The 12960-nt window shown below is 40.3% G+C and overlaps 1 protein-coding gene across 1 annotated transcript in view; it reads left to right on the top strand.

Annotated features, from left to right (window-relative positions):
- ube3c (ubiquitin protein ligase E3C) overlaps positions 1-12960 on the top strand; it is a 29843-nt gene that overhangs the window by 9177 nt on the left and 7706 nt on the right. The window contains exons 12-19 of the mRNA XM_080865813.1: positions 1753-1839; positions 3275-3432; positions 3717-3943; positions 6714-6818; positions 7305-7392; positions 9098-9195; positions 9624-9756; positions 12493-12740. Of these exons, the coding sequence (XP_080721939.1) occupies positions 1753-1839; positions 3275-3432; positions 3717-3943; positions 6714-6818; positions 7305-7392; positions 9098-9195; positions 9624-9756; positions 12493-12740 (1144 nt within the window). The remainder of the gene's footprint in view (positions 1-1752; positions 1840-3274; positions 3433-3716; positions 3944-6713; positions 6819-7304; positions 7393-9097; positions 9196-9623; positions 9757-12492; positions 12741-12960) is intronic.

The raw sequence follows: 12960 nt of genomic DNA, 5'->3' as shown, positions 1-12960 counted from the left end.
AATATGTAAAATGTCTCATTAAACTGCACTCCACACTTTTTTCTATAGGGTAAGTTTAAAAGCAGGACAATCAACTGGGACCAAAATAGATTTTTGATTGATTTGCTAATTATACTTAGCTCAGGTTTGTTCTGGAGACCACGCAGTAATTCACTTTAACTGTTAGGGTTGGATATTTGGTGTAATTTCACTTTGATTGTTTGGTTTCTTCCAGTGTAGCACTCTGCTGCTAACAGGGTCACTCTGATTAAGTGACCTCCATTTACTTTTGAACCGTTACCGCGATCTTTGTGGTGGTGTGATTAAAAAAAAAAAGAAAATGCTGTTGGTTCATGCGGACACAGAAGCCAGCAAAACAAATTTGTCTGTAGGCTGAGGCGCGTTCAAGGCTCACGGTATCAGATCTGACCTGAGCACGGCTGATGTTTCGGGGGTTTGTTGTTTGTTTGTTTTTTCTGCTGAACTGAGATTCTTTCATTAGTGCAAAATGAAATGATCCAGACATTATTCATCAACCTGCTTTTTACACACACACTCACACATATGTACACACAACCCCTTCTGATGTCTTGACTTTGTTTATTAGTGGTTCATTCCATGATTGAAATGGGGGTTTGGGTTCTCTCAGGCTGTAAATCAGCATGTCAGCTGGCATTTAGTGTTTTGTTTCCCATTTCAATCAAACACCCACATCACTTGTTATGGGCCCACAGCACTGCTCCTTGCTTCCCTCCAGTGTCTTGTTGCACTGACAGATGGCCTGTGATCAACACAAACCACTTTTCAAGCCATATTGAGGTTTGTCTGCTCCTAATGTTAATCTCCATTTTGGCAGATTGGATGGTGGAAAGGGAATTTGAACATTGATACTAGATGAGACTATCTAGCAGACATGGAATTGCCCCTTTCCCACTCAACCAACTTTTATGTTTTTCCTCTGCTGACCTTTATTCCTCTGTGTTACTGTGAACACATGATGCTGCCCTGTTAACGGCAATCATCCTCATACAGTAGGTGTCAGTAGACAGAGGCCTATTATATGCAGGGCTACTTCATGTTGCTTTTCAGCTTACTTACCACATTATTGTCACCTGTTCTTATCCTCCGTGTGAAAAGCCATGCAATTTAGGAGCATACACAAAAAAAACACACACTTGAACAAAGAGCGCCTTCACACCTTGGTGCCACAGCCCGTTGAGTGCAGAGAGACTAAAGCAAAGTATGTGGGCCTTCCTCTGCGTTATCATGTAATTCACTGTGAGTGTGGAAGCATGCCAGTACTGCAGGGTCACAGCGAGGACCAGGTTTCCCCTCCTCCTACGTCCTGCATTGTCTTGTCGCCCCGTCCCCTGGTCATTAAGTTAAATGGGGCTCCAGCAGGAAGCCAGAGGGCTGTTTATGGGCACCCTCACCACCAACTAGTTTACTAATGGAAGGTGCCTCACCTAAATAAAGCTTAATGGCTAATTTAATCTCCTTTTGCCCCTCGCAAGGTATGAAAGGACAGAAAGAAAAAATACTAAGAAAATTGTGTGAGGGAAATATTGGTTAACAGTGTCTTTTTCTGGGTGTTCCCTGATTAACGGGACAAAGTTGACAATCTCAGCAGGGTAAACAGGTTGGCCAAGGGTAAATGTATTGTTCTTCACACTGATTGTGCCATTTGATTGAAATATCTCACTCAAGTCTTTTCAGTTCCATTTAATATACTTAAATATTTCTGTTTTATGTGCTTGTCTTTGTTCTCTGCAGACTTCTGTACAGCTTGGCTTTCAATGCACGCTTCCTGAGACATCTCTGGCACCTCATCACCTCCATGACAACCAAGATGATCACTGGGTCAGCTACTCTAACATTGACTATACGATTTTTATCTTTTGAAGCATTGTTATAGATATGCAGTGAATCCAGAAAGTATTCACAGTGCTTCATTTGTTGCACAGTTTGTCATGTTACAGTTTTACTCCAAGATGGATTCAGATACATTCAGATAGATCTGGAACATTTCTGCAGCATTGAAGGTCCCAATGAGAACAATGGCCTCCATCATCTGTAGATGGAAAAAGTCCACTAGGACTCTCAATAGAGTTGGTAACCCGGCCAATCTGAGAGATTATAGTAGAAGGGATTTAGATAAAGACGTGACCAAGAACTGCGATGGTCACTCCGGCAGAGCATCAGCATTGCTCTTTTGGAAAGAGGAGAATTTCATTGTCCTTCCAGAAGGACAGCCACTTCTCCCACACTCCACCAATCAGGCCTGTATGATAGAGTGGCCAAACAGAAACCACTCCTCAATGAAAAGGCAGCTGAAGGAATCTCAGACCATGAAAACTAAATTCTCTGGTCTGATGAAACAAAGATTGAACTCTTTGGCCTGAATGCCCAGTGTCATATCTGGAGGAAACCAGATATTCCTCATCAGCTGTACAAGACCATCCCTACAGTGAAGCATGGTGGTGACAGCATCATGCTGTGTGGATGATTTTTCAGTAGCATAAATGAGAAGACTAGTCAGGGTCGATAGAAAGATGAATGCGGCAATGTACGGTGACATCTTTGATGATGGCCTGCACTGAAGTGCTCTGGATCTCGAACTAGGACAACGACCCTAAGCACACAACCAAGATAACAAATATATGTAAATATTATTATGGGGTATTTTGTGTAGAATTTTGAGGTGAGAAATTAATTTAATCCATTTTGCAGTATGAGTGTAATTTGATAAAGTGTGGAACAAGCGCTGTGAATACTTTCCAGACGCACCACGTTTGTATCGTAGATGGTATAGAAGATGGGCATTTGGATGAAAGGGGAACACACAAACATCCATACAGTAAGAGATGAAAAAATACCAGAATATCACCCACCAAAACCTCAAAGAAGCAGACTTTTTGGACAGTCTTTACCACACTACAAGCCATAAGATTAGTCCGATATTAAAAATGCTCCAGAACAGGCAAACAGCACACGCACAGTAAAGATGTCCAGTTTAATGACTTGAACTAGTGGATGAGGCCTAGCAGACACCAACCGGCTCCACCTGCCATTCAGTGTGATTCAGTTAACCAGAAGCAATCTGTAAATATGTTTTTTAATGCTGTAAAGTTGAGCTTTTAACATGGGACTTTTGCAGTAGGCCTCAGTTGGCCAGTAGACAAACTGCAGGTTTTTAAGCTCCCATTAGCTTGTATCCATGTGCAGTATATTTCTGCCTGCTCACACAACCTTATACTTATTTTTTCAAATGTTTATGTGTCTGTGTTTCCTTTAGGTCTATGGTGCCACTCTTACAGCTGATCTCCCGAGGGTCTCCCATGTCCTTTGAGGACTCCAACCGCATCATTCCTGTCTTCTATCTCTTCAGCTCTCTCTTCAGCCACTCTCTTATCTCCGTGCATGACAGCGAGTTTTTTGGACATGCAATGGAAGGTAATAGACATAAACATCTGTTTAACTTGATATAATGGCGTATCTATGGTTCTCTGGTAGTCCTCTAGGTGCCCTGTTTTATATCTATGTTACATATTTTATTTGACAAATATTTTGTACAGAGGTCGTTGGACAGGCGAATGTACGACAGATTGGGATACATATCCATCCCATATCGCTCATTTCCCGCTTGTAACACAATAGTATATCGCTGTTGTCCTTTGTTTTTAGCAGTCACAGGTGGTGCAGATCGATATCTGTAAATGTATTTTCCCTCTCAACAGGTCAGACGCAGTCCTCCATGATGCCCTTCACGCTGTTAGAGCTTGTGACTTTGTCTCGCTGTCTGAGAGATGCATGTCTGGGTATCATCAAGCTGGCCTACCCTAAGACCAAAGCAGAGCACAGAGAGGAGTACATGGCTGCCTTCCGTAGTGTGGGGGTGAAGACGAACACCGAGGTTCAGCAGCATATCCAGGCCGAACAGAAGCGCTGGGTGCAACTCTTCAAGGTAAGATGTGTAGTCCTATATATATATTATAGCATTTTTGTTTGTCTGTTTTGTATTTCTCATTATGTCCAGGTAAAATTATTATCTTCTTCATTTTCAGAGCATAAAAACGTATGACATTGAGGGTTTTGCCAAACACAAAGTGCACATTCAAAAAAAAGCTAAGAGTTAAATTGATGGAAAACAAAAGTGTATCAAGTAATGGGAAAAAATATCAGAGTTTCTAAAAAGCAGAACTTTCAAACTTTGCAGTTCCTACAGTTCTCTAAGTGCATCATGGGAAATAAAGTCAGAAACCTGCTTTCTCACTGTGTGGCAAAGCCAGTAATTTGAAAACTGAAGTTTTGAGCAGTAAAATGTCAGAAAAAGCCCCACAGTCTCATTGTTGCGAAAATATTTTTCCTTTAACCTGCTTACACGTGTGTTTAACCCTAAAACATGAGGCAGGAAGTGAGCGCACAATGTATCTCAGTAGATATACCAGCGAGAGAAATTTAGCTAGTGTTTTAAGATGAAGTTTTTCTTTATATTGAGTAGAAAATTTTAAATTTAGCATAAAATTGGAAACTTTTGAATCTTTTCTGGCCTCAGGTGTGGGCATATTTTCTGTCATTGATAAGAAAAATCCAGAGCAGTCATGTGCAAGTAGGAGTTAAGATCACAAAGCACAATAAGGATTCGTGCAGTATCTCAGTAATTAGCTTTCAGTGCACACATGTATTTAGTGAGCATTCATGAGTCTTTCCTATGATCATGCTAAATCTGTTTTATTGAAGTCTGTTCATCAGCATGTTAACCGTGAAGCATGGCACATTAGCGATGGGCCTAATTGTTGTGTAGTCCCTCTGTGCGTTGAGGCAAGATTGGCCTAATGCTTGTCCATACCAGTGGAAGTTAAGCATGTAAGCATGAACAGGCAAAGATGAGACGGAGCACCAGAGAGGTCATACGCTGATTATTTACCCAGAGGAAATGAGGCAGAAAACATCCTCAACTTAATCCTAGTCTCGATTCCACATCTTCCTTCCACTTCTCCTCTTTGCTTTTCTCCACGAGAAACTGTGTTTAAGCAACTTTGTTCTTGGCCCTTAGACAAAGGATTTAAAAGTGAACGCTTGTGTTCTCTGAAAGGTGGTGAATACGTGAAGCGCATGTCTGGGATTTTCATAAAAGATCAGCTCAAAGGCCTCTTGTCAGCTAAAACGACCCATTAAAGAAGTGGGGAGCAGGGGAAATGCATTTTCCAAATTGAACGTTGGGATTTACAGTCGGTTTAACGCTGCTGACCCCTAACACGCTAATGTTTGGTTCGTGTCATCAGCTGTCCCTCCCCATCTTTTATCACCTCCATTGTCGAGCTATCTATTTAATTGAAAGAAGTTAATTGAATGAAAATGATCAACTAAGCTTGTATTAATATTGCTAATGGAACTTTCTTCTTGGCTATGTTTGGAGAACGATGTCACGCCGGAGTTTGGGAAAGGCCCATTAAGGTTTGCACTTAACCCGATGGGCTAATTAAGGAATGCTTATTCATTCCCAGAGTCAGGGGGTAGGTCTGCTCCAAACCCATCGTCACGTGCCTCTTACAGCTTTTTGCACTTGCCATTATTGCGGGCTCTGGTTGCCTCCCGGTGATTGGCCAAGATTGATTGTTGCTCTATGTAAATGACATGCTTTAGAAATGAACATGTCGATTGGAATAATCTAGCTGAGGTACTATACGGAAATTGACTGGCTGCGAGCGTTACATCTTCATGCAAAGACGTGCATGTGATTGTTCAGTAGGTGTCTAACTCGGACTTGCCATAGCAACAGGGGAGCCTCTTATTAACATTTGAGTCATTAGCAGACTGAAAAAGCTCTAAAACCTTCCCGGCAATGGGATATGTAACATTTTAGGCCTCATTAGTTTGCTAAAGTGAGGGCATGCTGTCATTCAGACATAGGTCACTTTGTATGTTCACAGAGATAGACTCGCAACGGTTTCCAAATGTGCAAAAGACTTGTTGCATAAGTGAAATGTAAAGGCACCATTTAGTTAAGTTATTTTCTACTCTGTCTGCTGCAGCGAGAGATAACGGGCCACGCCCCTCTCGCACTGGCTCAGAGAATCACAAATGATGGCACCAGAATCAAAAGTCTGAATTTATTGGAAATTAGCAACTGAGTAGGGATATGTTATTGCTGTTTAGGTTCAAAGAGGAAAAAATGCTGTTGCAACTTTTACTGAAAGAGGCCCCGTTGAAACATGAAACATTCACATGGCGTCAGAATAATTCAGGTTAATGATACAAGTCTCAATCCTTTAAAGCATTATGCATTCGGACAAAGGTTCAGTAATATCAGTGTAACCAAATGGAAATATCATTGCAACCCTTCGCCCTTCTGCTACAGCTCTGTGATCCAGTGCTGCTCGGCCTTTTGCTTCCTCTGTCCGATGGCTGATGTCAGCAGACCTCGCCAGTAATTAACAGGGCTGGACGTTGAGGGATGGCGCAGGTCGTTTTTCTTTTATACTCCCCATAAATGGCGCACTAATGGCTAAATTCTCAAATTGCTTTTTCTTTTTCCTCCAAGAGGAGGCACCTCATCCTACTGAACAGCCTATACGTGAAAGAAAAAAACAGCTGCTCTCCTCTGAAAATAGACTTTAGCCGCGGTTTTTAAGAATTCTTGTAGGGATGCTGATGTCAGACTTAAAGATGTTAATGTGGTATGTGTATGGATGTGTGTGTGTGTGTGTCTTTGTGTTTGATTTCCACTTTAGGTCATCACTAACTTGGTGAAGATGGTGAAAGCTCGTGACATCCGCCGACCCTTCTGTCCGGCAGGTCACTGGCTCTCGGAGGAGGTCAACATCCGGGCCGATAAGGTATTTACCTGTCATCACAGCTGTTTGGTTCATTGTTACATTGCGTGTTCTGCATTGGTTTAATTTTAATAGACAGAATTATAAAATGAATTTACCCTCTTAAGGGTAAAATGATCATCACAACACATTTTATCCCTTCTAACAAGGTGAAGACATGTTTAGAGCAAGTGAGAGGAGTTTCATAAACTTCAGCTTATTTTCTTTTCTTTTTTCGTTGCACAGAAGAGCATAATTTCAAGAGGTGGTAACAGAGTCAGCATATTCTACTGTTTGTAGCTGAAAAGTTAATGAAAATTATTCTAAATTAAAAAAAAAAAAAAAATAGTTATGTGTACACCACTGCTGTAAAAGTAAGAAAAACTTTACAAAGACTTCTTATTTTAAAGATGTTTTGGGCTTGTAAAGTCACCTGTAACCCTTATTCTGGCTCGAAGGCACAGGCAGGAGCTTCAGGTTCATCATTATCTTCCTCTCTTTTCTCTCCAGGTCACCCAGCTGTACGTCCCATCTGCAAGACACGTATGGAGAACACGGAGGATGGGCCGCATTGGGCCACTTCAGTCTACACTGGATGGTACTGTAATTTCTGCTGTTAGGTGTTTTTTTTTCCCCTTATAAAAAGATGGGTGTCAAATTGAGCCCCTTTACCTTTTTCTATGTCATCTAATTGACCTTCATATTTATCCTGCTCTGAAATCGCAGAATAGTTGATGTTTATTTGTCATCAACTGGAATGACTAGACTCTTAAGCCTATTATCATCAGCGCTGTTTAATGTACACCACACAGCTACTCCTTTGGCATTTGGCAAAGTTTAGAAGCACATAATGTTTGTGTCAGCTTGATAAGTAGTCCAAGAAATCACAGTAATTGCTGTCCAAAGTCACCTTCTCTGTGTTTGCTTTTCATATATTATGGAATTGTGCATTGATAATGTATCTGATAAGAGAAGTTTGAGTGTAAAATCATGTTTGTGTAAAGGAAGTGTTATTGCTGATAGCCAGTAGATTCTTCCTCAATGAGTGAGATAAAGAGATAGAAGTACATTTCCAGTACCATAATGTTTCATTCACAGGCCTCCCAGGGATGTGAAAAGAAGCTGCAGAAAAGTCATTAACCTTCCCCATTCCTACCAAGATATATTAACCACATTTTCTCTTCATTGACTCAATTAGGCACTCAGGAAAATACACTGACGTCGACACGGGGCTTCATCAGGCTCACTTTGGGTTTCTGTGAAGTACGGTGTGAAAACAAGCTGATAAAAATGTGTGTATGATCTACCCAGTGCCACTCAGAGGCCGTGTGGGATAAATTCAATTAGCGTGAAAGTACCTGATGAAGTCAGCCACATCTGGTCCACGTGTTTGTCTGGCCTTTTCTCATTTCCTTAAATGGACAGCCCCATGGCTGATGAATGAGCAATGTATTGACCACTCAGAGGCCATATTTCTCCTCAAAGATGGAAACCTGATGGGAAAATGCAGATCAGATTGACTAATTGGGCAGAATAATTGAGCTGCAGTGGACACGGAGGAGGGTGAAGAGCGGTTTAGCTATTGTAGCGTTTTTTTTCTTCTGTGGGCTAAACAGTCTAAATGCCAAGTTTAATACAAAACAAACAGCAGCCTAATGGATAAAGCCCAGCAGGTGGATGGACAGGTCACAGCTGGGTTAATTAAAAGGCTGTAGGGTGGAAAGGGTATTTAATGGTTGGCCTGTGGACCGATTGAAGTTTTAATCGTAATGCTTAACAGTGAGGAGCGATTATGTTAGATGAGTGTTACAGAGTGATGTTGGAGAGTGTGCTTCCAGCTCAAAAACCACTTGGCTGTTAAATTACAAATATTGTGTATTAATGAACAATTATATTGCACATACTGAGGGTTAAATTCATCGGCGTAACTTTGTGCTGAACATTGGGGGGGTCAAGATCTGTGTCTAAATAAATAAATAAATAAATCCCCAGATGAATAAACATGCAACTATTTTGCTGGTATTTATGCAAGATAATTCATAATTTTATTGGGGGGATTATATTGGTTGGGTCATAACCCCCCTGGGAATTACGCCCCTGGTTAAATCTGAGACTCATGAAGTTACTTTTTTATTTTTAATAAAAGCACAAAGTATTTAGATCATGAGTTTTTTTTACTGTGATTTGGACAAAAATCACTAAATAACTATATTGTATAAAAACAAGAAGAAAATGACTGATTCCCTGCATTAAAGCAATCGCTAAAATATCGAACACTGTGGGTTTGTTTTTTGTTTTTTTAGTTGGTTTAGAGCCTCCACAGCTGTCTGTGTCCGAGGAAAGACATCTGGCCATCCTCACCGAGCTCCCATTTGTGGTGCCCTTCGAGGAGCGAGTGAAGGTACTGCACCGCTGCTCCATACTCAGCTGCACCATAAGGCTTTGAGTGTTGTATTATAGTGATTGCCTTTATATAGTATACATATAATGCTATTAAATTTGCTGGTTATTTTGAGAATATTAAAGCTTGCCAGTAAGTATTTAACACTGTGGTAACAACTCGAGTGCAGCGCTTTACGTCTTTGTAGCTACATTCATATTTTTTTATTGATTGGAGGTAAAAGTAGAGAAGCAAAAATCCATTTGTTTCAGTTATCCAGTTACATATTTGGATTTTACCCATCACTGGTTAGCAGCGCTTTGCTTTTAGGAATTGTTCGTGTTTGTATGTTCAAAATCTAAAGCTCAAAATAATTCGCAGGATTAAACATTTTATAACTCCCAGGATTTGTCACTGACCCTGTCACCGGGTTCATGTCTGTCTTGTAGATCTTCCAGAGGTTAATCTTCGCCGACAAGCGAGATGTGCAGGGGGACGGCCCGTTCCCCGACGGCATCAATGTCACCATCAGGCGCAACTACATATATGAGGACGCCTACGACAAACTCTCTCCAGAAAACGGTACTGCATGCGCGTTACAGTTTCAATAAAAGAAAACTGTAATACGTGCATTATTTTGTGGGTAAACGATGTGAAGCGAGTACATCATAGCACATTACACCATAGAAAACGTGCAGCTGCGTCATTCCGAGCACAAGAAATGAGGCGGCATTCTGTAGTAAATGCCGATAATGTTCCCGAAACTCTTGTTATGCTCCATTAAAATCTTAATATCAAGGATCAAGGTTTTGGTTAGCAGCAAAGATGAAGGTTGGCTCTCCTCCTGTGCAGAGTATTGAATTTCAGTAAAGCTGTAATTGTGGTCGCGATTATTATAATGGAGCGCATAAAAGCGGAATCAATTATTTTAAGTCACCTCTTTTGTGTTTGAATTTGAAAGGGTGCTCGAGAGGGAGCAATCTGATTAAAAAGAGTAGTAGGAGACCTGGGCTAAAGACATGATCTATATCATTCATGTGTGTATATACGTTATAGCTGTCTTGATTTATTGCCATACATTAATTATTCTGAAAGATGACCTTTTACAGAATTTGATTATAATATTTTGCAGGTCAAGAAAGTGCTTTAGTGCAAAATATGTTTGTTGGATTAAAACGCACAGCACTTCAGACTTGTGGGAATATATACACCTAATGTCCACTTCATTAGGTACACCTTGCTTGTATTGGGTTGCCTTCAGAAATGCTTTAATTCTTTGTGGCACTGATTCAAAAAGATGCTGGAAACATTCCTCTGAGATTTTGGTCCATGTTGACTTGTTTCTATATCACACAGTGGCTGTAGATTTGTCGGCTTCATATCCACGATACTAAACCCATGCAAATTGTAGCCTCAGTTTCTCTTTCTTAGTGGACAGAAAACAGCTGCAGTGGCACCTGGTGTGATCTTCTGCTGCTGGAGCCCACCTACTGCAAATTTCAGTGTGTTGTGTGTTCAGAGATGCTCTTCTTCTACCGTGGCTGTAATGAGTGGTTATTTGTGTCTGCCTTAAGCAGCATGACCATTCTCCTTTGAACTTTGACCTCATCAAGGCATTTTCATGCAGACAATTACTGCTCACTGGATATTGTCTCTTTTTTGGATCATTCTCTTTAAAATCTACAGATGACTGTGTGTGGAAAATCCCAGCAGATCAGCAGTTTTTAAAATACTCAGAAAAGCCCGTCTGGCACCACCCACCATGCTAAAAATTACTTAAATTATCTTTCCTCCTCATTCTGACGATCAGTTTGAACATCAGCTGGTTGTCTCGACCATGCCTATACGCCTAAACATATTGATTTGCTGCCTTGTGATTGGCTGATTACATATTTGGATTAATGAGCAGTTTCCCTAACAGTGGGTGGCAAGTGTATACATTAATACTGTTTTTACATTTTCTGATGGTAAATAAGTTCAACCCTCTAAAGGAACCTTTTAATATTTAATAGATCGATAATAATAACAAGTCAAAATAATTGCAATTTTATTAATTATTTAAAAAAGGAACCAGTCAGCTCGATAAAATGTTCAAGTTTTAGTTTTAATATAAAGGTGACATCAAAATGGAACAGGAATATTTCCTGTCGGCTGCACTGAATATGAAATAATTTAGTCACTGTGTAAATGGTTTCACAGGGTTACTCAGAAGGTCAATGAGGGCAAAAGTTAGGAAGAAGGTAGAGGAAGTTATGTAAGTGAATGTTTGCAAACCTCCACTAATGTGATTCTGTCAAAATGGCCTAAAAATCTGGACTTTGATCTTAACTTTTACAAGTTGTTGGGCCTCTCCGCTCATTTCTTCTCCTTTGCTGTGAGGCATAGATTACTTTGATGTGTTAATCACTGTTTTTTTTATATGCATTTAATTGTTTCTATTCACAACAGTTTATATTTTTACTTGCAAAACTGATTTCCTGCTTAGAACAAAATAAAACTACATAAATATAGGGGTATTTTAAACAATGGGGGTCATCCAGCTGATTACCAGGAAGGGCATGTTTGGTAAACACAGTCACATTTCATTTGTTAGCTCATAAAAGCACTTAGAAAATAAGTCAGCAAGGTTTGTTTAATCGGGGGGAAAAATCAGACAACAGATGATTTTAAGCTTTAAAAAACATATGAAAGTGTATTTTTTATGATTAGAAATACTGAATGCAGTGTACACGTGATGTAAAAAGCAGCATGTTGTGACTGCTGATCCACAGGGCTGCCAAAGAGTTACAAGAAACTCAGTCTCCTAACTTCCAAGAGTAACCAAGGTCAAACCGAACTTTAAAGTAATGATGCAAGAGTTCAGTTTTGTCCTGAATTATAACAATCTCACTCCACTTATATCACAGGAAATGGTTTGTTTCCTTATATGCCTTTAAGCTAAAACTATTGTTTTAAAGCTAGCAGCTAGCTTTGTTGTGAAAACCTCCGTTTATATGCTGTTCTCTCAATTTCATGGCAGGAAATAGGTTTGTGATCATAAAAACTGACAACATGACCATTAACTGTTAGACTGAAGATACTGGCAGTGTGTCTCAATTAATTTCCCTGCTGGAAATTACTATAAAAAGTAATGTGAAGTGAAGAATAAAAAATCTCTGAGATCTTCAGGAGGCTGTTGGTGACATTTATGGAGGGAAAATAAATTCAGTTTACTGTGACCATGAATGTTATCAGAGAGTGTCTTTAATATTTATTCTTGTTGTACCTTGATGAAATCTTCCTGATGTCCCGTGTCTTTTTTTCTTTCTTTTTTTTAAGAACCGGACCTAAAGAAGAGGATCAGAGTGCACCTGCTGAACGCTCACGGTCTGGATGAGGCGGGAATCGACGGAGGTGGGATCTTTCGCGAGTTCCTCAATGAGCTCCTCAAATCGGGCTTCAACCCCAACCAGGGCTTCTTCAAGACGACCAACGAGGGCCTGCTGTACCCCAGCCCCGCTGCAGAGATGCTGGTGGGAGACTCGTTCACCAGACACTACTACTTCTTAGGCAGGATCCTCGGAAAGGTGAGCCTCCAAAGTAAAACACTAAGAAATATTAACCTATATAATGGAGGAGTTTGTCAAGAACTTAAATCTGGCACTTGCGTGGGCTTTATTTTCATTGATGAGCAGTTTGCGTAATCTGTTGATAGCATTGTTTTTCTGCCCCTTTCCTTGCCTGATGGCACTATTTATTAGAGCCTAATGTTTCTAAATCATCCTTAATGCATGTGGTGGTGATTGT

The sequence above is a fragment of the Rhamphochromis sp. 'chilingali' genome, assembly GCF_963969265.1.
Source record: "Rhamphochromis sp. 'chilingali' genome assembly, chromosome: 18".
Lineage (NCBI taxonomy): Eukaryota > Metazoa > Chordata > Actinopteri > Cichliformes > Cichlidae > Rhamphochromis > Rhamphochromis sp. 'chilingali'.
The sequence above is the reverse complement of the archived record's forward strand: the minus strand, read 5'-3'. Positions and strand labels throughout refer to the sequence as shown.